The 22,882-nt window shown below is 41.6% G+C and overlaps 1 protein-coding gene across 4 annotated transcripts in view; it reads right to left on the bottom strand.

Annotated features, from left to right (window-relative positions):
• Positions 1-262: 262 nt before the first annotated feature.
• Positions 263-22,882, bottom strand: part of LOC141785260 (CASK interacting protein 2) — a 48,682-nt gene continuing 26,062 nt past the window's right edge. For 2 of the 4 annotated variants that reach the window (XM_074663451.1, XM_074663453.1), the window contains 18 exons: positions 20,894-21,039; positions 20,214-20,309; positions 19,605-19,738; positions 16,485-16,593; positions 15,341-15,449; positions 15,119-15,213; positions 14,148-14,265; positions 11,632-11,754; positions 11,253-11,312; positions 10,716-10,843; positions 10,387-10,468; positions 7,035-7,108; positions 6,835-6,945; positions 5,982-6,083; positions 5,728-5,866; positions 3,442-5,640; positions 2,896-3,118; positions 263-2,220 (listed from right to left, as the gene is read on the bottom strand). In XM_074663451.1, the coding sequence (XP_074519552.1) occupies positions 2,121-2,220; positions 2,896-3,118; positions 3,442-5,640; positions 5,728-5,866; positions 5,982-6,083; positions 6,835-6,945; positions 7,035-7,108; positions 10,387-10,468; positions 10,716-10,843; positions 11,253-11,312; positions 11,632-11,754; positions 14,148-14,265; positions 15,119-15,213; positions 15,341-15,449; positions 16,485-16,593; positions 19,605-19,738; positions 20,214-20,309; positions 20,894-21,039 (4,148 nt within the window). In that variant the 3' untranslated portion in view covers positions 263-2,120. The remainder of the gene's footprint in view (positions 2,221-2,895; positions 3,119-3,441; positions 5,641-5,727; positions 5,867-5,981; positions 6,084-6,834; positions 6,946-7,034; positions 7,109-10,386; positions 10,469-10,715; positions 10,844-11,252; positions 11,313-11,631; positions 11,755-14,147; positions 14,266-15,118; positions 15,214-15,340; positions 15,450-16,484; positions 16,594-19,604; positions 19,739-20,213; positions 20,310-20,893; positions 21,040-22,882) is intronic. The other 2 variants (XM_074663452.1, XM_074663454.1) reach the window with 2 other exon arrangements.

The following is a 22,882-nucleotide window of genomic DNA, read 5'->3' as shown; positions in this document are numbered from 1 at the left end:
TTTAATTTTTTTTTTTAATTTTGACAAAAATTCAAGGGGTTAGCCTTTGTTCTTTAAAAAAAAAAAAAAAAAAAATTCCAGTTTGCTGACTTTCAGCTTTAAGTCAAATGAGCCAATTAACAAACTTTGTTGAATCAGCATCACTGGAGGCCAAAGTTCTCTGAATATGTCTATGTAAGTCAATAAAATGAGACTGTATAAAAAATTCAAAAGGCTCATAGTTCAGTACAAACTCTCCTTTAATCATTTGCAGGGTGATACAGAACTCTTAAATATGTATAAAACTAACAGCCATCTTTTAAGATAAAAAACAAGAACAGTGCTTTAACTTTGTGTCGATGTAAAAATATTAAAACAGTAACAACAGTGAGTCTTTTTTTAACAACTTGGAAAAAAATCATTGAAAAAAATCAGAATGTATTTGTTGGAATAATGCAGGCTTTCATTTTTTTTGAAGATGTATATTGTACGTTTACAATCAAGGTTAAATCAAAAAATAATATTTAATTTGCAGATAAATCATATAATTTTCTTTAATTCCATTTGTAGGTGACAGATAAAAAAAGTTTAACCCTGCAGCTGAACGCTGTCCGACATCCAGATACAGGATCCCACAGAAATTTGTGTGTGAATGTAACTCATAACTTTTTAAAACCAGGCTTTTTAAAACAAACAAACAAACAGGAAATAATCATAAAAGGGTCTTGAAGACTTTAGGTTCTCTGTTTAAGAGTAGTTTAAGAATTGCTCCATTAGATAACCTCAGCGTACAGATGAGAAACAAGCTGTAATGGCTGGTCGCAGTTTGTCTACTAAAAGATTTTTTTTGGCAACGTTTTTCGCCAACAGGCTCAGGATGTTACCTAAAAGGATTAACATTGTTACAGAAAAAATCTCTGTGGATAGAGAAAAGAAATTCCCCATCATCGGGCTCTGAGTGTGTCTAAATTTGCTGTTTAAAGCTTTTCAACACGCTCTCTATTGGACGCTTTTAGAACTACAGTTTTATACCCCTACACATTTTCTAAATCTAAATGTTTGTTCTGCTTAAAAACACAAATTAAAACATTTTGCTTGCATTAAATTTACTGTTGGGATACCTGTTGTTGCATCTTTTCTATGTAATCTGTTTTATAGATTCTGTTGGAGACAAATCAGGAAAAAAAATCACCATCTGTCGTTTCTCAAGAGGCTAAAGTTTAAGCCATTACACCTTGTTTCACTGCTGTCAGCTGCAATAACAGAAACAAACATGTAACAATCAGTGTTTCAAAAGAAAACCAGAAATAAATGTAGCCAGGGTTCAAAATAAAAGAAAGACTCTCTGAATTGAACAACTCAAAATGAAATGAAGAAGGTTTCAAACACTGTAGTGAAGCTGTGAGCTCGTCTGCAAATATTAACTCTGTAGAAAATTGAACTCTTATTTACAGTAAACAGAACCTCTGTCAGTGTTCAGACACTTTAAAATAATCAACATTTGATGAAATGTTTAGTCACAGACCTCTGAACATGTCAACTCCCTGTAATGCTTCAAAGAAATGATGTGTCCTCTTTTTGAACCTCCTGAGGAGAATAAAAAACTTTGGTAAAAACATGTAACATTAAATCTGAAACATCCATGTGGTATCTTCTGCTTTAATACAACAAATAAAATACTCTCCTCGTGTTATAGACAATAAGCAGCAGATCCATTTAACACAGTGAGGCTGATGTACAGCGGAGAGGAAGTCCATCAGTTAGAAAACGTTTATAAATATATTCAGTATAAAGATTTCTGACTACACACACAGAGCCACTAAAGGCTTCTCTTTACATTTACAGGTAACATGAATTTAATGGACCCTTGTTCCCTTTAGTGATAATATTTTAAAACACACGCATCTGTAGGGTGTTTGTTGTAACATTCCCAGGTGTGCGTCCTGAGGCGAAGTGCTGCATGAAGAAACTTTGTAATACTGAGGAGAAGATGTGCAGGAAATCCTCAGAAGTGAAATCATTTTCTGTCCTCAGAGCATCAAACGTTCATTTTTATCTCCCCTTTGCTGGATTCCAGACTGTTCATGGCTCTTTCTCCCCAAACAACAGAACATATTCCTGTGAGGCAGAGTTCAGGGACATTACTCCAACATGGCGTCCAGCTGATCAGCCAGGTCGTCAAACATGCTGCCAATGTCGTCCAGAATGTTCCCCGCTGCCTTCACAGTGCCGCTGCTGCTGCTGTGGATCCGACAGAAAGTGTTACAAAGCTTCTAAACAAGAGGTGAGGATTAGAGATGTTTTCTCTAATAAGATATAAACTATGGAAAGAAACTGGTCATTTTTTTTGGGTGGAAACACATTTTGTTGTGGGATTGTGACAAAATTTGGCATCAATATGACTTAAACATAAAAACGTTCAGTATCTGCAATGTAAATTAAAATCCTCAAAGACTTTTTTTTGCCTTTTTACTCATTATCTCACATAGATCTGTTCAGCCTGAGCTAAAAGGTTTAAAAAGTAAATGAATTGCACTACATAAAAACACCAAACACATTTAAAAATAACTTTCTGAGTGTAGAAGCATGCAAAAACAAGTGTAAATATTAACCTATAAAATGTCACACACCTAAGAACAGTCCTGTTTGTTGTCTAAATTTGACTTCTTATGTGTTTTTTTAAGTACTCAAAAAAGATTTTGTTGATCTCTAGTCTCCAACCAATATTGTGAGCAGGAAATTGATTCTGCACATATATTCCAGCATTTATGGTAATAAACTACCACATTAATAATCTGTGGTTTTATAATCTATCTATCAAAATCTCATGTTGCTGTTATTATAATCTGTATTGAAGAATGTCTCTGTCTCTTTTTTCATGCACCACCATCACACAGATTAGATCAGCGGTCTTACCCGTCCACTGTGCTTCCCTGTGCCAGTCTGTTTTCCACCACTTTAAGTGCCGCCTCCAGTGACGTGCTCGTCTGCTCCAGTCTCTTCTGAGCCAGAACCTCCAGACCGATGACCCCGCTCTGAGGTGTCGCTGCTCTCCCTGCAGAGGATGGGAATGAATGTGCCGGAGCCGGGGAGGACCGATCGGGGAAGGTAACACACTGGACAGAGGCAAGGTTCATTCCTGCGGTGGAAAGAGAAAAAATTCAAAAACTATTTCAAATAAAAGCATTTTTATGCAATGCTTGCATTGCCAGGGTTCTTACACAGTTTCAAAGACAAATTCAGTGTTTTATGAGGTCTCAACAAACCTCAGACCTCAACCTCAGAAATATAAAAATAGTTTCTTTGATGAAAACCTGTGTATGAGTCCTACTCTGGGAAATAAACATCACTTCCTTTTGTTTTTATTAATTTGAATGGGGCTAAACCAATGAGAGAACAATCTGATCATTTTGGTTTTAAGTTATGTATAAAGTGCAGCTGAGGGTGGGTAAAGTGTGTTACCTGCTCCTGAAGCCGAGGCTGCTCCGAGCACTGGAAGCCTTGATGCGGGTAAACCTGAAGCTGTCTGTGGACTCTGTGGACTCTGTGGTTTAGGACTCGCTGTCTGTGGGTGTTTCACAGGTTTAGGACTTGGTATGCTTGTGTGTAAACTCCCACCCAGCTTCAGGGAGACGGTGTGAATCTGAACGCTGGTCAGTTTAGGAATGGCTGTCTGAGCATTAGGCTGAACCGCCTTCAGGGGTGTAACAGGTCGGCTGTTTGGGGAGATTTTGAAAGGACTGGATGGTTTTGAGGACACTGGCGGTTTTGGACCTTTTCCCATCGATCCAGCTCTCTGGAAGACCCTTCCTGGTCTCTGGGATTCGTCATCACTCTGTGGACTGATGTTGTTGTGTATGTGGAGGCTCCTGATTTGTTGAAAGTGGTTTTCCTCTCTAGTCGGGGTTGTAGCCTCCTCAGGGGACAGAGAGTCTTTAGGTTTGTGTCGTCTCTTCACCGTGTCGGACTCCTTCAGGTTGAACTCTGGGAGCTCCAGGCTGTTGGGTATCTGGACTTCAGGAGGAGTCTTGACTTCAGCGTCAGGCTGGTTGGCGGATGTGATCCTGGGTCTCTGTTTGATGGTGAGGTTTCCGTCTTCAGCAAAAGGAAGACGCTGGACAGAGATGTGTTTTGGAGACGCTGTAGCACTTTTTGTCGGTCGTTCACATTTCCTGGCTCTTTCATTTTCATCATGTGTTACCTCGATCCTCTCACTGCCTGTCCTTCTCAGACCTCCAACACCAAGAGCAGGGACGGGCTTGGAGTGCTGCAGGAGGATGTGAGGACTCATGCTGTGTGGATTTGGCGAGGACGCCGGGCTGAAAACCGGAGAAGCTGGGATGTTTGTTGGAGGGATATCGATCCTCCTGGACGGACTGCTGCTGCTGCTTCCCTCCAACCGTGCAGCGATGCTCCTCACGCTCCCTGTGCTCTCCGTCTCCACTCCTCCCTTCACCTCGTCCTCCTCCACCTTTCCATTTCCTGGCTGGCGTGCAGGGCTGCTGCTCACTGAGCTCATCCTCTTTGGTGGGGGAGGAGGCGGGCCTTTGCGTCGGGATCTAACAGCGAACGAGTGGCTGCGGTTGATGTTGCGTTGGGCTCCTGAGGCGGTCGTGTGTCCTCTCCCTGGTCTGCGTGACAGGGTGGCGTACGAGGGCATCGCTGCAGAGGAAGTCGTGTTGCCGTGCGGGTTCAGATCTTCGTCTTCGTCTGGCTCTCCATCAGAGAGAGCGTATCGAGTCAGGCTTTGTGCACGCTTCTTGTAGGGGCCCCTCTGGGTGTCCTCAGCAGGGATCTGACCAGGCCGGGGTCCCAGCACAGGTACAGCTCCAGGTAGAGGTTTAGAGGGCCCCCACTGGCCCCCATTAACACCTCCTGTCTGGTTTTGGAGGTAAGTGAAGCTCTTCTGTGTGGGGGAGGGCTGTGGAGAGGGTGAGGTGGGTGAGGAAGGCGGGTGGTGCAGAGGCTGATAGAGGCGATTTGGGGACTGAAAGTGTTTGGCTTTAGGGGGAACAGCTGGGTAAGCGAAACGAGGCATCTTGCTGGGAGTGAGAGGGGGAGTCAGGGGGGAGAAAGGGAGTTTATTGGGTGTAACAGATCGACTCTGCTGCTCCCACATCTCAGAGGGTCTCTGTCTGCTCCCTCCACGCTTTGCCTCCTCCACTGCACCGCTCCCTAAACTCTCCTCTGACCGGCTGCACGTCCGCACTGACGGAGCAGCTACATGGTCTTGAGGATACCCTGAGTTTGAGTTTCCAGAATTCCCAGACTTCCCAGACCCCCTGGACCGCGTGCTGATGCTCTCCTGGCTCACTGACATGGCAGAGATGGCTGCTGCTGATGTCACACCTCTGATACCAAACGCCTCTGCACATCCACCTCCCGCCCTGCCCATCATGGCACTCTGCAGCTCAGCACTTAACTCGCTGTCCTGGAAGGAGAGAAGGGTCTTTGGGGTGCGAGGGGAGGGGCAGCAGTCATCAGAGGGAGCGTCAGGGTGAGCGTGCACGATGTGTGTCGGCGTGTGCTCGATGGCCACCAGCTCCAGGGCAGCGGGAGGTTTCCTCCTCAGAGTCCCGCCTCCAGCTCTGTCAGCTTGGACTCGAGAGCGCTGCAGATCACAGAGTCTCTTCACCGCCAACATGAGCTTCTTCTGATGGCCTGAAGCCAAAAGAGAATGACCATCATTACAACTTAATCAAACAGAACCCAAATCCTCCACAGAAAGCTTTACTAGGTGTTTCTCACCTAGTTTGGTGATGCCGATCTCCTGCAGGTCCTCCCAGGTGATGTCTTTGACGATGGTGATGGTGTCGTAGCCATTGTCGCACAATCTCTTTTGGTACTGAGGAAGTCCAATCACACTCAACCACTCTCCCAGGTTCCCCTGATCAGCAAACACACAAACAAAGAGTGAAGTGATGTAGGCCTTTGTCTGATTAAACCAAACAAAAGTAGATTCAGCCCATAAATGTTTCATAGAAGAAGAAAAGTTTTCTCACTGGAATGTAATCCGGCAACCACTCAGGGATGCTCAGTTTGCTGATTTCCATCGAGATTTTTTTCCGGTGGCCTGGTTTGGTCACTCCAATGGCTGTCAGGTCCTAGAGAATATAAAAATACATGAAAGAAAACAGTTTATAAATTAAAATAGTAGAGTTAAAATTAAAATTATAGAGTCTGTCAGTGACAAAAACAAGAACTTTTAGAAGGCATATTTTAAACTAAAAAGCACTTAGAGAGCGCAGACCTCCACCAAGCATATTGCGATTGTCACGCAACACTTAAGTCCTACTTTAATGTTATACTCCCTTTCAGCAAACTGTCGGCTACAATTTGATATTAGTTGCAGGTTTGTACGATAATTTGTTACCCGACAGAGTTATGACTATTATCATGACCCAGGACATATTTCATATTCTGGATCTTAGTATCCAGAATATTGCCAGGATCTGGATCATACCTTTACATTCGTCAGAAATTATGGTGATCTTGTCTTGTATTCTTTTGCAAAGCAATCTGACCATTTATCGTGGTGTTGTATACACATATGGTGAAAACGGCCCAATCTCACAATGATAAAGAATCCTTTGAAAAACCCTGGATCCAGACGGTGATCCAGATCACCACCAAAATTTAATCACTTCAACCATATCCTAATTTGAACATTTCCTGAAAATTTCATCAAGATCTGTTCATTAGTTTTTGAGTTGTGTTGTTCACAGACAAACAGACAAACTCTCCCAAAAACATAGATAAGAAATATGATTATATTTTAGCTGTAGCAGTTACATGACGGCTGGCTGAAGCAGTCCCAGAGCTACATATTTGTAGGTAACCAGTTATAGCACAAACCTCGGGAGTCATCCTGCTGATGGTGGGAACATCATATCCCGCACTGATAAAGTTGGAGGTGTACTGCTCCAACTGGAACTCACACAGCCACTGGTAGATGGCCTCAGCGTCCTGAGACAAAGAGAGAAAAAGGGAAATATTTATGAGACTTCTCTCCTGTCGTCCTCATGCTCATAGAAATGCTTCTTTGGTGAACTCACCTTGCCCTCCAGAAGGTGCTCTGGCCTCACAAAGCCTTTCTGAGGAGTGCCGTTGACCTGTCGACGGGAGCCACCTAGAAAACACACACAATTAATCGTGGCAGGCGACAACCTCAGACAGAAAATATTTCTTACTGATGGCAGAGAGTGAGATGTTAAATCTGTGTCCTGCAGCAGTCTGGGTGGAGGTGAGGGTGGGGTTGTCAGGTCTGTTGAGGTGACTTAAGTCGTGTTATCTGCATGATCTGAAATCCACTGAACACATTCCTGACTCATCTCTTTCTGAGTGGAGACACTTCTCCACAGATCACAGAGGAATGCTTCTTCCTCCAGTTTTCCCATCTTGGCCTCTCTTTGGCCTTGGGCAGGTGAGCGGTTGAGTGCTCCTTACGAACAAGATACTTTTTTATTTTCTACTAGAATCTAGTTTAGAGAGTTCTGTTTCTTCTGCTGCAGATTAATATTTCTCTGAGACATCCTCCTCCCCCTTGGAGCCTCTTGTGAGCAAAAGAAACGGCACCTGTTTGTGCTGGCTACTGTTTTGGTTTGTCTTTGATACTGTTTTACGGTGCCAAGGGAAGCAAAATTTAGACAAGTGCATGGAGCTACAAGAAAGCAAATGCAAAAAAAACCCCAGCAAGAGCTAGCTTTGTTAGCAAGGTGCGTGCATACACACTGTTAAATGCTAATTTTGCCTGAATACAGGCTTGAACATGCCCCAAAATAAGAGGGTTAGTTGTGTTTTTGCTTTAAAAAGAGCCTGGCTAGCTTTTTTCCCCACCCCTCAAGCTTTAATGCTAAACTAGGCTCACTAAATGATCAACTTGGCCTCCATTTTAATGTATCTGTACAAAAAATAAAGAAAATTTAAATATTGTTACCTCATCATCCAAGCTCTGAGGACATTTTAAAGTGTTGCAATTGGTCAGTCCAAACCATGAGATACTCCGAAGGCTAAGCATTCAGGTTTTTAATCTCGAATAGATATCATCTTGTCGTTTTGTTGCACATATTGATTTCCTGGCAGTATTTTTCACTTGCTCTGTTTTCTCTCTGATTTGTTTTTGTGGTCAGGCGCCCTGAACACCTGAGTGAGATAAACACACCTAGCAGAGAGGTATTTATCCTCAGGGCAGAAGACAAAAACTGCATCAACTTTTGGGCTGAGATTTTGCACACCACCAAATGTCTGACTCTGAGATTCTGTCAAAACAAGTCCAGACTATTATTGTGTAGAGATTGCATTTCTTTTTACAGATTCTGCCTTTGCATTTGTTTATTACTGGGATAGGAAATCTGCAAGAGGCAAGACTAAAACTTTAAATCAAAGTTGAGATCAGTTTGAATCTTCCAGGAACTTTCTGTCTCATCATGAACACTAAAACTTGCCAAAAACAGAATCTAGAAACGTAAATTATGTAAACAACACTGGATCCCTGCAGCTGCGACAAAACTAGTCGTTATATCTTACCCTTCAGGAGGAAGGAGAGCGACAGAGCTCCTGATGTTTGGCACTTCATCCTCTCTGCTATCCTTCATGCAGAGCAGATCTTTCTATAACTTCATCGATCCAACCCGTCCTCTCTGTCTGTCCCCTTCATTTAACTGATGTGTTTTTCTCTTTCTGCTTCTGTCTCCTCCCTCTGACCCCTCCCTCTCTCCCTCTGGCTCCTCATTTCTCGACTGCACTCTGACACTCCTTATTCAGCCGCAGGTCAAAGAAAAATCATCGGCCTGGTCCAGCACATCTGAGTCCTTAAGGTTTTTAAAGATCCCAAAGAAAGCAGATAAATGTCTGAGATTTTTCTGCACCTGCAGTTCAGATCTGACGGCCTGTACACAGAGACTCATTTCTTTGAGGGATCTTTTATATGTGGTTGAGAGGTTTTATAGGTTCCTGTGGTGAGGAGAGGTTTTTCCTTCTCCTTCCACCTCATTACCTCCCAGAGTTAAACACAATCACAGCTCATCCTGCAGGATGAACACACCACTTTAAACCACATTATCTCTCAAAGCATTCCTCAGGTTTGGGGTTCCTAAGGGCCCTCCTTTTATTAAACTGCGCCATAATTCTGTGCAACTATCTCTTGTACACTTGGCAATTTAACTTTAATAGTTTATTATCATTATTATGGTCATACCCTGAACAACTGTACACTTCGAATTTTTGTGCATTGAATACCTCACAGTATCTCTCCATTAGAAAAAAAGTTTTGATTGTGTCTTCAACTTTTATAGGGTTATTTGTCCTCTGATTAATTCTTTACAGTTTTATTTCCTGTCTTGCACTACTATAACAAGTTAACAATAAAAGTCTATTTAATTTCTTTGTTTTGCAAATAAAAATGTTATGCCCTAATGTCTCCCACTGGCATGACTTGAAGAGACTACAAATATTTTAATCCTCTTTCTTAGAAATAGACTGAAATGTTAAGTCAGAGAAGATATAATATTTTGAGTAATAAATTGAAATATTTTGACAAAAGGCTAAAAGAAAAGGAGGTTAATATAAATTTTGAACATTTTCAGCACAAATAGGGTCTCAAAATGTATCTCGGTATGAGAAAATAAAAATATTGTAGAACTTTTAGTTGGATTTGTGCATTAGAATTTCTTGTCCTGGCTGTTTCTCAAGACTGATAAGATGTTAAATCCATTTAAGATAGAAATAAAAATAGAAGTACAAGAAATAAATAAGTTTTTTCTCTTTTTCCCGCTGTTAGGAAAAAATATCTGAGATGTTATAATAACTCAAAAAATAAATGGAAACTGTAAACCTATTTGAAATTAAAGAAAAAAACAGATAAAAAAGGAAATTACTGAGAGAAGAAGTATTTTTTTTAAGATAAAAAAACATAAAAAGTGTCATGTTTCAACACAGAGAGGTTGTAGCAGTCGGCCACTTTGTATTTTTTAAACAGAGGGATGTAGGGGATCAGAAATTAAATGATTTTGTTGTCATTTAGCCCAGCAGGGGACGAAATGCAGACACGACATCATCATCATAGCCAGATTAAAGCTCAGGATTTATGACTGAGGAAACTGTGAGAGAGGAAAGAAGGAGCTTTAGTGGTCGGGGTGCGGATGAGACGGCAGTGAGCAGCAGTTTATCTGAAGGGTGGAGAAGTGAAGAAACCACAGTGATCATCTTCAAAGCCTCCTCCACCTCAGAGAAAGTGCAGCACGCAGCAGACTCTTTGCTAAGCCGCTCAGTGGAAAGAAAGTGTTTATGCAGAGTCAGACGTCCGTGCGAAGAGGAAGTCGGGGTATGCACGAGCAGATACAGACTAAAAATGTGCATGCGTTATAGACTGCATGGGCTGTGCACCCAAAGTCATTCAATCTGGCTCACCTGTACTTCCATCTGCTTGTTTGTTTGGGTCTGTTCCTGAAGTGTGGAGATGTTCCCCTGATTCACCAGCAGAGGGAGTCAGCTGCACACAAAAACACACAAGGAGAAAAGTATTGAAAACTTGACCTTTTTACTGGTTGAAGCACTTTGCAAAAAATAACATCAAGTCAAAAAATCTTAAATCAGGTATTTTTAATGTTAACTATGAAAGGTTTCAAGATAAATCTGTCATATTCTGACATGTTTACGTTTATTAAAGGCAACATTAGTTTTACAGGATTAATATTTTTGGAGTCTACAGAGTATAACATCAACCTTGCTGATCTAACCTTGCCATTTTCAGTGTTGTGGCGGTTTTGAATCCCGTTCTGTTTGTGTCCACTCTCTGAGCTCTGACCGCTGCCGGCGCTGCGGCTGCTGCCCACACTGCCTGAGCTGCCAACACTGTTCCTATCACCTAAGAGAGAAATTAACAAACAGAGAAACAGGAGTGAATTGAGAAATAGTCTTGCAGAGAATTTCAGGGTGGAGACAGCTTCATTAGTAAGCTGCCAAATGGTGAAAAAAAAAAGCATGGCAGTGATTTGGAGCAACACAGGAGTCAAAGAGGAGCTGTGAAGCAGAGCAGCTCACACACCATTTCGTCCTGCTGTGAGACATTTACAGTTATGTGTCTGGATTATTGGGGTGGAGGGATTTACAGGGTGGCATAGTAAGGTCAAGGCCTTGGGATATAGAAGGATAAAAACGGGAATAAGCTTCCTAAAAGAGGCCCTGTTCGTCATCAAGCTGGGAGAGGATCTGGTCTACAGGTTCAAGCAAGGTTTGGGGGAGAAGCAGGGGTTTTTGGGATCACACACCCTTACCAGTGGGCGAACTCCTGAGGACCCAAATGTCCTGAGTGGGGCTAGCAGGACTAGCTGCACCTAACAAACACACATTTAGACACACACTGATGACTCCACAAAGTGCAGCTGGGAGCGAACCTATCAAAGCTGAGGACTGACGGTGACGGGGTCTTTGCAGGAGGGAAATATGAAACCTGGGAGCATCAGTGGAATATTAGAAAATGGGCTTTTTATCAAGTCATTCAAATAACCCCTAAATCTTCTTCACATGTCGACAAGAGACACGAAACCATTTGGGCTACCTCCAACGTCTCAGAAATGCATCAAGGTTGTTGGACAGAAAACAAACAGATGGAAAAATGCAGGTGTGAGTGTGTGTGAGTGAGTGTTTTTCTACCTGTGGGATCATAGCCAAGTGAGTCCTCAGTCTGAGGGGCGGGGCCATTGCTCGATGGAGGAGCTCGGGATGCAAAGTGCTGCCGATGGCAAGATTTTGAGGCTTGGCGGGACAGAGTGCCCCCTAGTGTGAGGAAGAGAGGTTTGCATGCATGAGTTAGGGAGATGTTCATGTTCATGCATGTGTGAGGGTTAGTTTGAGCTGCATGCACTGGAATGAGAACAAGCTGCAAGATGGGGATGGAATCCATATTTTAAAGTCATGTGAGCACATTAGGAACTTCAGTGTGTTTTGTTGTTTCTTAAGTTTATTAAACAACAAGTAAAAAAGGATCATTACAGCGTAAATCCCCTCTGAAGTTACATAAGAGGCTGCTGAATGGGAATATAAGATCACCAGCGACGCTAGAGGGGCTTACTTTCCTTTTGTGTGTTGTTGGTCCTCAGCTGCTGACACCACTGACGTTATCGCACAGCTCAGGCACACACAAGCAGACATACACACATTTACGCACACACACTGCTGAGTTTGCCTCAGAAGCAAAGAGCTCATCAACGACTTAAAGTCAAACTCTCTTTCTGTTGTCTGTTCTTCCTCAAGCATGGGCGCACACACAGAAACACACACACTCTCCTGATGCAGACTGTGAGGGCTTTAGCACTGAGCTGACACTTTGCAATCTGGCCATAGTAATCCTATTAATGTGTATCTGTGTGTGTGTGTGTGTGTGTGTGTGTGTGTGTGTGTGTGTGTGTGTGTATGTGAAGACCCAGAAACGTTTCAGCTTGTGTGTGTGTGTGTGTGTGTGTGTGTGTGTGTGTGTGTGTGTGTGTGTTTGTGTGTGTCCGATGCTGTTATTGGACCCCTCACTGCGCAGCCCGTCTCACTGTTTGAATGTCAATGGCTTTACAGCTGCAAAACAAGCGTTGAGATCATGTTCCCTTTATTGTCAGGGATTAAATCTGATGATTTCCTGAAGCGTCCAGTGATCATGCATTCCTACATGACAGATCCCACTTGTGTACAAGGGTCGAGTTATATTCTTAGCCTGGTTATAACCATTGGGTGCAGTTAGCCCTTTAACACCACTCTGTCAGCTCAGTGCGGAGGTTTTAATCTGGCCCTGGGACAGAGTTACTGAAATCAGTGTGGGATGAGAAATGTTTCGTCTTGCTGTGCTCCCAGTGGTCTTCTTTAAAGACATATTCACTGAATGAAATGTCAAAACCTAGAGGTTAAAGATACAAATGTATACCTTCTTCATCTCTACAGTAATCCCTGAACCCACAGTTTTACACCCTGGGTGTGAGACAGCAATTACACAAAATGACTACAGGGCTTTCTTCCTCCTGTTCAGTCAACAACTTAAGAGGCAACCATGTGTTAAGATTGAAATAAAGTCTGTCCCTTTTTGGTTAGCTACAGCTCTGGTCAGTTCATCAATTTATAGTGAGTCTCAGTTTTACTACAGATAGTTAGTTACACAGAGGATTTGCTCCACTTGGTTTCTGTGTTATCAACCAGAGGAAGAAACTGATTTTCTTGTGGTTTTCTTGGAGTTTACTGGTCTTAAGCCTCTGGAAATTACATTTTGAGAAGCAGATTTAATTGTAACGGGAAATCAACATAACACTACTGCAGAAAAGGGCTGGGATTGCATTGTGTTTTGCCTGCTTTTGCTCTCCATATTGAAAAAACCTATAGCAAAAATCCAATGATAACCTTCATATTTTTATTCGTGTGCTTAAATGCTAGCTTCTAGTTGTAGCTGACTCACTGTTAAATGCATGCAAAGAAATGTAATGTAACTTTTGTTTCTGTTCATTTTGGCTCCCCCTGTGGACAAAGCAGCACTTCTTAGCTTCTTTTGTGAATCTGTCCTGTACCTGTAGCTGTGTACCTTTTCTGATGTAGCAAACACCCTGCTTTTATCAAACAGTCTATAAACCTCTGTGAATCTTTGCCCAGAAAGGTACTGAGTCCGTTTGAGTGATTGACTTTTCTGATGACGACGAGCTGGCAGCAATTTCAAGCATTAGTAATAATTTCAGCTTGTTTCATATCCAAATAAAACTCCTTACAGGAGCTTGAAATGCTGTTTTTGTAGTTCATCACAATAGATATTAGCTAAAAGAAGCAATTTGAACATTTAAGCGTAGGGTCGAATAAGTTGAGGGTTCCCATATTTTCTTTTCCTTTTAAAAAATTACTTAAAAAATCAGTAGGTCAATCATAAATCCATGTAACAGTTAGTCATATTGTAGCTCACACATAGTTTCTTTGGTCCTTTATGTAACTGGAGTACACACAAAAAACTGCACAGCTTAATGCAGGTGTGCAGAAAACCAACAATAAAAATAGCTGCAACACCTGACTACTTTTTTGAAGGATAATTGAGTCCAGAGTTATTACTATAATTCACCCAAACAACAACAGTAAAAAAAAGTAATACCCTACATACTTACTTAAGTTGTTCAAGCAGTGGACATGCTGTGGCTGTGTGTTTGTTTTCATACCTGCTCGTCTGCTGAGCACCTCCACCACAGAGGGGGGGAAGAAGCCCACCCGGTCGGTCCCTCGCTGAGTGTCATGGATGTGTCCCTTCCAGCGCCCGTCTGAGTGCTGCTCTAGGACCTAGCAGCATAAACACACTTCAGCTGCAAATAGCATCAGCTTTGCAAGAGTTCACAATCACATTAGACTGTGGCACAAACAAATTAGCTACAAATTACACCGGGATGTGAGACTCAGAGGTTTGATTACAGTGAAAGTCTTCAATCTTGTCGAAAACATTCCTCTTCTCAGTTGTGCATCCCCTCTCAGCATGTGAGTCATGTGTGTGACCCCTCCAGGCATGTTTCAAGAGTACAACAAGAGAGCCAATGAGCTGGAAATACACAAGCTATTCATCATGAGTGTTAACAAAATGCCCAGAGAGGGGAAAACAAACACCTCTCCCTGCGTCAGGAAACCACACAACAACAAACAAGTTCCTACAGGAGTCTGAGACATCACAGAGGCTCGTATAAAGATATCAAAATACACAGCAGGGAGCATGAAAACACACAAAATAAGAACACGCATGAACAAAGTTTGTAATTAGAGAGTGACGGCAGGAGCAGGTTTGAGCCTGTGCTTCTGTTGTGGTCTCCTGTGCAGGGTACAGAAAATTATCGTGCAACATCCCAAACAAATCCAAGAAGACCTCACTCACGAACGCTCTTATCTTATAATCAGAATATGAACACTCTGCCTGTGATTTAACTGCCTGTCAACAGGGAGACTACAGCAGTTATCTGAACTGCAGAAGCTTTTTATAATGGTGCACCAAATGTTTCTGCATATGAAAAGCATCTTTGAGAGGAACACTTTCTGGTTCTGTCGCTTCCATGTGGTCTCTGGGAAAAGCTGTGGCAGAAAATGATGTTATATACAATCTATGTTCCATCAAACTTATAAAAAGGAGACAAGAGACAAAAACACATACCATAATAAGCTCTCCAGCCCGGAGGTTGAGGGCCGTCGGGTCGTGGAGGTTCCAGTAATCCTTCACCGCTCTGACCTGGAGAGAACTGGACGCCTCTGCATCGAAAGCAAAAGATACAAACACATCTTCTTGTGACCTCTCTTTATACCTTCTGGAAACTTTCTACCCATATTTTCCTCTGTCTCAACCAAAATTTAATAAAAGCAGCAGAAGTCTCCTGACCTCGGAGCAGCTGTTTGATTTCCCGGCTGGCTGTGGAGGTGGTGAACTGGTTGACGATGTCCAGAGCGGTTTGGTTGTACGTGTTGCGCATGTTCACATTGATGCCCGCCTGATCCCACACAAACATAAATAGACACACACAAAAAACATTTCATTAGTGAGGCTGAGGGGCTCTTTTAAAACAAACCCTCCCTCAGATAGCTCAAACCTTTATTAAAGAAAACACTGGAATGGCAGCGTGGAGTCTGGATAGTTAAAATCACCCTCTTTTCACCAACATATGTGATAAAGGGCTTTTAAAAATTATCTGTACACTTAAGAATTTCAAACATTTTGTTTTGTGATACTGACAGTATTTTTTTTATCTCTTTCACACAGATGGTGAAGCTTTGGAAAAAATTCAAATATTCCTTGAACCCAAGATTAAGGTAAACAAAATATAATTTAGATAAAATAACTGAAATTTTGGCACATATGGTAAAAAATAGACTCCTTTCTCCATTTAATGACACCAAAACCTGAGCATGAAACATATTTGAGGAAGTAACACTAAATGTAGAACCGAACAAATAATTTCTTACACCTCTGAAGATCCCTGAACCTGTTTTTCTTTATTTTGACACTTCAGCAATTTAAGGAGCAAGGAGCTGAGATGTCTTTAAAAGACAAGAAATACACAGCATCTTCATTCCTTTTCAGCCTTTTAGCTGTGATGCGATTCTGAAAAAGGAATGATACACGACGCCTACATTGAGGTTTTTCCAGTTCTTATGTGTTTATGTTTTTACACCACATTCAATAAAAACAGGCATTTAAGCTTCCTTTGAAAAATGAAAGACTTTTGCTTTTGGTTCTGATTTTGTGTTTGAAACACTAACTTTGATGAAACACAGATTGTGGAAACAGCTGTCTAATTGCATGATAAAAGGCCTAAAGTTGTATGCTGTTTCAACTTTTGGTATACATGTAATACTTCATAACAATCAAGACAAAAATAATACAGTAAAAACCTTTGCTTAAAGTATTAAAAATCACTGCAAAATAATAAATTGTGACCCTTAATCGTGATACACCTCATGGTGCAGATTCTAGGTCATATTATCTTGAAGCAGATGAAGTGATTTTTTTTTCTCTGATGGCTTACATCAAGCAAAAGTCGCACAACTTCTGTCTTGCCGTATAGGGCAGCCTCATGTAGAGACGTCCCCGCTTTAGTGGCTCTGTTGATGTCAATGCCGGCTTTGAGCAGCAACCTATGAAGACAAGACAGATAGATTAATGTAAGGCTGCAGGCAACACACAACGAGATCCATCCTCTCAGCTGTTACGGACATCTGCATCATCTCATTAAGCCACATACTCAAACGCCCACACACACACATACAAACAGAGGCCCATATGTAGGAATACTGTTTGCAACCATGGAGGAGGAGGACGAGGAGGAGGAGGAGGAGGAGGTGGTTTTCGCTCGGAGTGTGATAGTTGAGCTATGAAGATGTAAACAACACCAAAACATTGCTGTAGGATGTTTGCAGGACTCGTGTGTGTGGTGTTTTCTCAGTGTTTGCTCAGTCCAAACACTTTTGCCTCCATGTCTTCCTCATCATTATTAATGCTTGTTTCCACACAGCTCTCACGCAAGGAGACAATCCAAACTCTGCAGCCTCCCAATCTAGGATCAGTGTTGTCTACAGAGTAAGCACTGTTATTTCTCGGCTCATTTCATCACTTGGAAGTAGCACCCAGTCATCTGTTTCTGCAAAGTCTCAGCTTCACAGTAAATAGTTATTTACACAGGGGGTTCACTCGGGTTTCCTTCAGTGGTATGAACATGGACATATGCATATTGCTCCCTACCTCCCAAGTTTTTCATCACCAAAGCTGCATGAAACATGACAGATGTCACCAAAAACTGTGCAATGTGTTAGCCAAAAATGAAACCTTTCTGGAAATTAAAGAGTGCAGGCTTTGTGTATCAGGGTTTTTTTATTTAAAACTTGCTGAAACTGGATCCCACACTTAACAATCTCTTGCACATTGGTATGGGTAAAAAAAAAAGTGTATTTGAGGTGAAGTCATCTTGTAGTTTGAGCTGACCCTGTGTTAAAGCTCAGAGATGACTTGTTAAATGTGAAAGCTGCTGACACACACCCTGACTTCACAGGATCACAGAAAGTGGGACAGCACAGCAGGTGTTGGACAGCAGAAATATTAATCTGTGCTGTATGATGAAAAAATGAGCCCGAAGCAAACCTTTTGTAACCTGAACCTTCTTCTTAACTCAGCAGCAACAGTTTTAATCTCACTGCAAAACCAGGACATGGCTGAATAGCTGAGAGCGGCAAAACTATGGCTTCTCCATCTCCTTGATGCGTGCATTCAGAGTTTTGTGAAAAGTGAAAAGGGGAGGTAACTAATACATTTAGGAGATTGAGTTTATAATAATCAATCATAAGTTTCTTCATATCCTTTCTCCCACAAAATGAATGCACTCCAGTTTCTAACAGCACCTCCAGCTGCACACAAAGTAGGTAACATAAGACATCTGCTGTGGAAGTCTGTGAGTCTTTGAAGAGACATAAATCCCTCAGTGAGAGACGACAGCCAAATTCTGCTGACTAAACTCCAAATAAACTCATGTGCTAACGCTGTGGACTTTTTTTTTGTTGTCTTGAGCGCTCAACGTTTCTCCTCCTGTGTCTGATATTCAACCCTCCAGTTTAGCAGCGAGGAGGAGGAGAAGGAGAGAGTGTTGCTAAAGAGACGTGATAACTCAGGATGGGAATCATTAGCGGCACGTCTATGAGAGGCAGGGTGGGGTTACTTGGCTGAGTTCACACATATTTACACACATATCCTGGCACAGAACACACACCAAGCCCCTGCAGGGTATCTGGAGTGTGAAGTCATTGGTATTAAATATCAGCACAGTACAGAGAGTCTCCTCTACGAACGCTTTCACGAGTTTGTTTCTGTTTCTACCTGAAGGCTAGAGGAAGCACCTGCAGCTGTGAATACAGGAGTGAAGCATTAATGCTTTTCTGTGTGTTATCTGTGCCATGTAGTCACATCAGCTGAAAGTGGCAGTGAGATGGATTCAATAACATTTGCAGTTGAAGTAGATTGAAATGTTGCAGCAGTAAAAAGTAGGACAACAGAAGGAGCTGATGCTGTAGTTTCGGTATAATACAGATTTTTCACACAGCGACAAAAACCAGGGATAGAAAACAAATAAAATCCGCTTTCATATCCAAACTCAGGTATTTTTAGCATGAGTCGTCACACAGACATGCAAACTGCTTCTTCAAGACCTCAAATGTCAACCCAGTATAAATAAATATAATCAAATACATATCCGAAAAAACCTTAAGCGTTGTATCTGTTAGCTTTAGAGTAGTTTTTCATAAGTTACAGCTCCATAAATTCAGTTTAAAATGCTTAATTTTAGCTACTGCGTCTTTAAGAAACTTTAAACCACACTGGAACTCAGCATTCTGGGACCTTCCTTCACTTTAGCCTGTCTTATACAGTTGCAAACTTGCCTTTTTTTAGGCAATTCACTAACTTGGGATGTCACCAAATCTCATGGTTATTCCCCAGAATCTCGCACAACATTTTGAACAAGTTGGTTTGAAATGACACTTTTACCTCTTGGTTTGAAACTTTTCCAACGTTTAGTATTTTCACCAAACAAGTCATCTTAATATTTGTTTGTAAAACACAAACCCTGTTAACTTGGGGCGATTTCTTCATCAAATTTTTTTCCTGATGTTTTTATCAAAGTCACGTTTTTGAAATCTAACAGATAAGAGAAGGATTTTGGGATTTATCTCAAATTAATTTCTAATGAAACTAAGAGCTTTTTTTTTTTATAAATCCATCCTGCAGTCCTCTGTTGTAGTTTGTGATCTTTGACGCCAACATTATTTTGGCTTAGGTAATCCTCGAAAGAATCTACTGCTCAAGGAATCAATGCAATTATCTTTCAGAGTTATTTGTGGTTTTAGTAGCAGATTGAGTAGACTTTGCTTTAAGGCAAAAAGTACCAGCAAAATTAGATTTAGGAGTGTGTACGACGTGGAATTTGTAGCATTAAAACTTTATGAGTTAACAGGAAAAGTTTTGGCAGCAGCAGTAGGTGTAGTAAAAGTAGACATTGAAGTTTATGTGACTTGATAGGCTGTGAAAAGTTGAAAACAGAAGGAAAAGCATGACAGAGTTCTCCTAAATTACATTTCAACACTGCTGCTTGCTGTGATCTTACTTGATGATGTCTTTGTGTCCGTTCCTGGCAGCCAGGTGGAGAGGAGTGATGGATGGCGTGTCTGTGTTATTGTCTCCTCCCTCCCCTTCTAACAGCGCTGCCACCATGTTACTGCTCAGCAGCAACTGAGCCACCTGAGGAGGAATTAAACACAGAAACATGAGTCTGGAGACTGGGCCGCGGAGACTGAAGAGTGGCAGAATCAGAGCGAGAATTACAGAATTAACAGGAGACTTGAATATATATGCAAAGCCAAGCTTGCTGAGAATGTGCGGTGAGATTGAAATTATATATGGTGACTAAAATATAGGGTCAGACTGGTACAGGAAGGCTTAACCACTGCTCAGTAGCTGCTGTATAAAGAAAAAGCAGCTTCCACTCACATGAAAAGTCTCAAAAAGAGCCAGAAGCTGCCATTTCTAACAGCTAAACTGCAAACTTAGATCAGACGAGGGAAGTTATAACAGGCACAGAACTGTATTCCCAAATCTAAACTTCAGGGTTTAACGGCTGATATTGTCAGAGAAACAGTAAACCTCAGTCAGGGGATCTTTAACAGTTAAAGTGTAGATACATATAGTCTTCTCCTGATGCATGAAAAATACTTACCTTTAGTCTCCCAAACTCACAAGCCAGATCCAGTGGCGTCTTCTTGGCCTTGTTCATCAAACAGGGATTAGACTGATGCTGCAGCAGCATCTCGGACTGAAAGAGAAAGGATTAAGGTAAGCGATATCACCTTATGTTTTATGCACACACACTCACATGTCAGTCACCCTGACACTTTGTCTGCGCAAGTGTGTTGATGTTTTGTCTTTGAACACAGGAGAGGAACATCTGATAGCTCTGTTGGGGTTGTCACTGTAGTGTTTGATGGTGTTGTGCTGAAGAGGTCATGCCTCCTTGTGGGGTGTATTACATGTTGAGGTGTGTGTGTGTCCATTAAGACATTCCAGGATCTTTACAGAAGAAGTGAGGAGAGTGACAAACCGGCATGATGGCATGAACGGTATTTCTGGTATTGTTAGTGGACAATATGGGATGAGATACAAAGAGGTTGGATTACAGTGAAATGTGAAGACTGGTCTTGGTAGTTTGCCTTGGGCAGCTGGACTTTAACTCCTTACTTTATTTTATCCATACAGACCAAGCATGAAACTCAGTGTGTGCCGTAAAGGCTAAAACGTTATCATATCCTATTTTAACTTATCCAACGTGCATCCATTCACCCTCTCTCTGTAACCTGAGCTGTACAGTGTGTGTGTTTCTGTCTATGTGTGTGTACTCACCACCTCATAGTGCCCGTACTGAGCCGACAGATGTAACGGTATCTGTCCGTCATGGGACGGGGAGTTGACTGCAGCTCCAGCTCTCAGCAGTAACAACACAGAGTCTGCTTTCCCCTGCCACGCTGCGTAGTGGAGCGGACGCATGCCTGGAGACAGAAACGGGAGTGAGACACGGAGCTGATGAGATGAGAAGGAGAGAGCAGTGAGATGAGCTTTAAGGAGGTTCTACATGTCAAATACCATTAAGTAGTCATAGAGAGTCTGGGAAACAGTTTAAAATGTTCTCTGTGGCTCTGGAGAAGCTCTGCAGCTGTCTGGGAACACTACCCACGTGAACCTTGAGTGGTTTTATGAATAAGTAATGCTATAGAAAGATTGAAAAATTACTCAAGCAAGGAAGCTACTTTTCTGGACACATGAGGATGCAGCTGAAATAACCTTATCCCAGCTCAGTTAAGATGAGATGAGGTACATTGCGGAGAAAGTCCTGTCAACCTTTGGCGCCCGAAGTGAAGTCTGCCTTGGCAATTATTTCACAAGAGTTTTCTATCACATTACTTGCTGCAGTTAACAGGGTATATGCTGATATCCTGAGGTTAAATTCAATACCTTTTTAAGACTCCTTTAAAAACCTTTCAAAAAGTCTTAAGACCTTATTGTGACAATAAGCTGTTGTTAGCAACCGATCTTTGACAGTTGTAGTTTGCATTTTAACATAAATTAGGTAAACTGAGTAGGAATAAAGCTTGAAAGAATAAATGAAACTAAAGGCAGGTTAATTGACATTAACATTTTCACAAAAAGTATCAGTGGTTATTTAAGGCCAACTTGCAGAAAAAAAACAAACAAGAATTTTATTTCATCATTGTCAAAATTTAGGACATGTGCTTAAGATGGTGTGATTTGCTTTCTATCAGCGCTACATACTGACGGCTACTAAACTACTACAAACGGAGTTTGTTGTCACATTAGCCTATGGATATGTTGGGCTGCTAGCACTACACATAGCTGGTGCCTCACAAAATTACAACTTTGCTTGTGGTCATGTCTCAAACAACAGCGCTACATAACTGTATTGGTAAATACCTTATCTCATTGCGTTGTATCCAGTAAAAAGGTGATTTTAACAAAGGAAATTTGTTCCAAAACAACTGAGATCAGGGGAAGCTTTCTCTAAATCGTAGGAATCGAAGATCTCAGGTCATCAAAAGTCTGAGAAATTTTCTCGGGAGGCTTGAGAAACTCTTATGATCTAGAGTGAAATATTTTGAGATGCTAGGGCTTTTTCTAGATCCTCACGCTGGTCTGTGATGAGTGTGACAAAAGAATGATCGTCCAATCACCAGGTGTGGTTATTTTTGAAGGTTCAGACCCTGAGAACATTTTCCAACCAGATGGACTTTTTCCGTGGCAGATATTTGGAACTGTCTGTCTTTGGAGTCAAAGCTTGAACACCAATAAAATGTAACACCTCATAACATTAGGGTTAAGACTTTTTAATACTTTTTAAGAGCCTTAATTTTCCCACAACTGATTTATCAACTTTTAATACTTTTTAAGACCCCCTGAACACCCTGTTAAATATCTGTAGTTAAAAAAATGAATGCTTAGATGCATTAGTAAAATTCTACCATGGTTATAAAAAGTGGTTGTGGTAGTCAGAAGTGGTAAAGCAGCCCTGCCTTAAAGCACATCTTGATTTATGATCAATTTGACTCTAAAGGGGGCCACAACTGAACAAATGAATGTCAAATAGACATGTGAAGACTTGAAACAAGCAGTTAAGACCATAAACTCATTAAGACAATGCTAACTGAGGTAATAAATTAACTGTGGCGTAGTTTGATTGTCTGTTATGCTATTGTTTCATTACTAGAGCAACTAAAGGAATCTCTTTATCTATCAAACAGGTTTACACTTTGTGATTCTGCAGCCATACGTAACACTCTGCTAGCATGACATCCTCAGTTTCAATACCCTGGCAAAGGT

This window comes from Halichoeres trimaculatus, unplaced genomic scaffold (assembly GCF_033239565.1).
Source record: "Halichoeres trimaculatus isolate MK-OKI-2021-1 unplaced genomic scaffold, fHalTri1.1 fHalTri1_scaffold_23, whole genome shotgun sequence".
NCBI classification, from domain to species: domain Eukaryota; kingdom Metazoa; phylum Chordata; class Actinopteri; order Labriformes; family Labridae; genus Halichoeres; species Halichoeres trimaculatus.
Note: the sequence above shows the minus strand (reverse complement) of the source record. Positions and strands in the feature narration are given on the sequence as shown.